The sequence below is a fragment of the Egretta garzetta genome, unplaced genomic scaffold (assembly GCF_000687185.1).
Source record: "Egretta garzetta isolate BGI_Z169 unplaced genomic scaffold, ASM68718v1 scaffold207, whole genome shotgun sequence".
NCBI lineage: Eukaryota > Metazoa > Chordata > Aves > Pelecaniformes > Ardeidae > Egretta > Egretta garzetta.
The window spans coordinates 1,434,976-1,438,745 of NW_009260185.1; the positions used below are offsets into that span (position 1 = coordinate 1,434,976).

General features: G+C 49.2%; 1 protein-coding gene across 4 annotated transcripts in view; it reads left to right on the forward strand.

Moving 5' to 3' along the window:
* Positions 1 to 3,213, forward strand: part of KCNJ5 (potassium inwardly rectifying channel subfamily J member 5) — a 64,444-nt gene extending 61,231 nt beyond the window's left edge. For all 4 annotated transcript variants that reach the window (XM_035897457.1, XM_035897458.1, XM_035897460.1 and 1 more), the window contains one exon: positions 2,784 to 3,213. In XM_035897457.1, the coding sequence (XP_035753350.1) occupies positions 2,784 to 3,139 (356 nt within the window). In that variant the 3' untranslated portion in view covers positions 3,140 to 3,213. The remainder of the gene's footprint in view (positions 1 to 2,783) is intronic.
* The last annotated feature ends 557 nt before the right edge of the window (positions 3,214 to 3,770 follow it).

Below are 3,770 nucleotides of genomic sequence, written 5' to 3' on the forward strand. Positions count from 1 at the left end.
AAAGAGCTATTTCAGGCCCTGATTATAAGGCAGGAGTTCCCTTAGGATGCTTCAGGGCCCCATGTTTAGCAGGGACACCCCATCTCGCCCTTGGGGACAGCTACGTGGTACCTTTATGCAGCACTTGGAAAGCCAGGATAAGAATCAGCCGGTTCATTCCCAGGACCTAATCCTGTGAGCCTGAGCGATCTCCTCTCCCGCTTGCTTTGCTGGGCTTTGAAAGTGCTCAGAGCTTGGAGGAGGCACTTGAAGGCCTTTGTGATTTCTGTTGCAAACCCAGCTCGGTCTCAAGGCAAAAGGGCTGGTTTAGTTTAACTGTCTCCTTACCATACCCACACATGCGGCTGGTTGCCCAACGTTCTGGCCTCCCATCAAAAATGGGATTAGCCTTGCATTACTGACCCTCAAACCAGCCTGTAGTCAAAGCCCTTGCCCAGGGAGGTCAGTGCTATGATGAAGTGCCAGTGACACAGCTCCCCTGAGAAAAACCGTAGCAGGACACAGAAATTAGCAAGGCTCCGTGTTGAGCCCGCGTGTTGAGCTGCTCTTTGCTGGCGGATACAAGGGAGTGAAGATTAACCAGTCTTCACCTTGAGGACTGAGGAGCCCAGGGCAGGTGATGCTGCACATCCTGGTGTCACCTGAAGCATACAGCCAGGAGTGGGCTCCACGCTGGTTTTTACTCATAAAGCAAAAGCTGATAGTTTCCTGAAAAGACGCTGTACCTCAGCAGAGCCATTCCTTACAGCCAAAACACTTGGGATAATTTTCATAGCAGCCTCTGCTTTTCCTGGTTCCTTCCAGTCCAGGAAGCCGGCACGCTAGAACACTATGACTAACTGGGTACTTGTTGTTCCTGCCCGGAAGCAAATACTCCTGCAGATCTTCTTGGGGGGGAAAAAATTGGCTTTTCAGTCGGAGAAACAGAGCTGGAAATTTCTCAAAGTGTTGCATGTGTCATTGTCCTTCTTTTTCCCCCTTTCAAGAACCAAAAGCAACCCCTGGCCTGATAGCGTTACGCTAAGGAAAGCAATAAGAGACAAGTACAGCTGTCTGGGGAACTTGCTTGTGTGGGAGTCGTTTAATGGGCTGTAGCAATTATGAGAACAAAATATTTGTCTTTTCACAACGGTTTGGGGGTTTTTTTAGAGAAAGGAGTTTTGTGATTTCTCTGAGACTTCAGTCACTTAGCTGAGCTCATGTGGTGAGAATACATGATATGCTCTTCACTGAATCACCCGACGCTGATATTTCCCCCTCCCCATGCATTGCTTTAGATTTCTATTTGTGTATTTTGGGCTGCAGGAGTTAGTTAGACTTGGAAGTATTGGCCAGGAACTGGATCGAGTGCATGTTTTGAATGTCTTCCAGTCAGACCTCTCCCTCACCCTCCAAAAGAGAACAGTGCGGAGACTTTGTAAGCTCAGGTTTTCCAAATCTCACCAGAATTAATTCCAAAATCATAACGTACTTAGGACAACAGAAGACAAATATTTGGAAGTCGGCCTTGACATTGGCAGGTAATTCCAAGAGTATTTGTTCGCAGTTATGCCAACGCTGAGCACTTCTCCCTGCCCTGAAAAGCTCCTTAAACTTTTTGAAAGTAAATAAATAAACTCTGATCCTCGGGGCTGAGAAGCAGCTTGACAAAAATTAGTTTCATACTGCCCACTGTTCATTCAATCCCAAATCCATTAATATGTGGAATTCAATACGCTTGTGAGCTTGACTGTGTGGTGTTGCAGGGTTTGGTTCTGCCAACCCAATACAGTCCGATTGAGCCCCCCAGAGGGTTTTAAAAGCCAGCGTGCCCTATGAACCCTGGGAGGTGGGGCCCTCTCCACCTTTTGGGCTGGAGCCCCTCTGCTCTGAGGCCAGGCTGGGAGAGTTGGGGGTGTTCAGCCTGGAGAAGAGAAGGCTGCGGGCAGAGCTGAGTGCGGCCGGTCAGGGCTTCAAGGGGGCCCAGAGGAAAGGGGGGGACAAGCTTTTTAGTAGGGCCAGCTGGGACAGGACAAGGGGGGATGGCTTTAAACTGAAGCAGGGTAGGTTTAGACTGGATCTAAGGAAGAAATTCTTTCCAGTGAGGGTGGTGAAACCCTGGCAGGGGTTGCCCAGAGAGGGGGTGGAGGCCCCATCCCTGGGAACATTCCAGGCCAGGTTGGCCGGGGCTGTGAGCAACCTGATGTGGTTCAAGGTGTCCCTGCTCCTGCAGGGGGGTTGGGCTGGGTGACCTCTAGGGGTCCCTTCCCACCCAAACCAGTACATGTTTCTATACACGACTTGATGTCTTAACCTAAGCGCAGGAGGGAATTGCTGATGCTGCTGCAGATGAAGAGGTATGGGGTCAGACACAGTGGGAGCGCAGGGCAGTGGTTCGTTCTGCTTAGGAGCTGTCTGGGTCAGCATTTGAGGCACATTGGCAGGGTTGGATGTCGTTCTAGCACAATTCACCAGAAGTGCTGTTAGTATCACCCACGCAAGCAACACCTCAACAGAGCAATGTGAGGACAGAGAAGCTGCTTAGTGGTACCAGACTTCAAACCCATAAGCACAAGGTTCAGGAAACGGTCTGAAGATGCGGCGATGAATCCATCCCTTTTCCTTTGAGTGCTCAGCTTTTTCATGATAGAGGCTTTTGTGAGGCTTGTTAAGCGAAGACCTTTTCTGTGTCCCACCAGAGCGACCAGGTATGGAGATAACATGAAAGTGCTTTTAAATGAAAGAAGTGGTTGGGTGAGCATGTAAGGAAGCTTTGCATTTAACATCCCTCTCTTTCTACCCAGGGATGACTTGCCAGGCTCGCAGCTCCTACATGGACACCGAGGTGCTGTGGGGACATCGCTTCACTCCTGTCCTCACCCTGGAGAAGGATTTTTACGAAGTCGACTATAACAGCTTCCATAGCACTTACGAGACCAACACTCCTGTGTGCTGTGCCAAAGAGCTGGCCGAGTCTCGCCGGGAGGGCCAGCTCCTCAGCCACCTCTCCAGTGCCACCCTCCTGAGCGGAGGCAGAGAAGCAGAGACAGCAAAAGGGGAAGAAGAAGAAGAAGAAGAGGAAGAAGAAGGCAGGGAGCCAGCAGGATTGAATGGCGCCAATGGGACAGCAGGAGAGGTGAAAGAAGATATGCCTGTATAACACATGAACTGCTGGACGGTAGATACCCACACACGCTTACTGGGAGACTGTGTCCTGGCGAGTCAGGGATTGACTGGGAGTCAGAGAGCTGAGATTTATGTCCAGATCTCTGCTGCCTGCTGCTTGATCCTGGCGAGTCACTGTGCAGCACCGTGCCTCAGTTTCCCTCCCCTTGTACCTGTACAGTGAGGTTCTGAGCTTTGCACCCGTTTGCAGAGCATTTTGATCTCTATGGACAAGGCTCACTAAATATGATCACTGTTAAAACTGAAATTCCCACCACTGGTTGTTTCAAAAGATGTTCATTGGACGCTCAGAACTCTTCCCCCTTGAGAGGGTATTTGAAAAGTAAAAGTCCAGAATGTCCCATCTCAGTATGAAGAATGTGGTTTCATACCTTCACTTAATTTGTGAGTCAATATATTGTAGACATTGCTACTGCTAAATTAAAAGAAGAGGAAAAAAAACTCTCTGGTATGTAGTGAAGTGTTTTGCCTTCATGAATTTTACGAATAGATTTGAGCGTTTTCCTCCAGGATCACAGTCGCTGTGATTTATTTCCCACAAAATGCCAGACATTAGCAGGACAACCTTCCCTGCAAACCTTTAGTGTGTTTATCCAATATTTTTG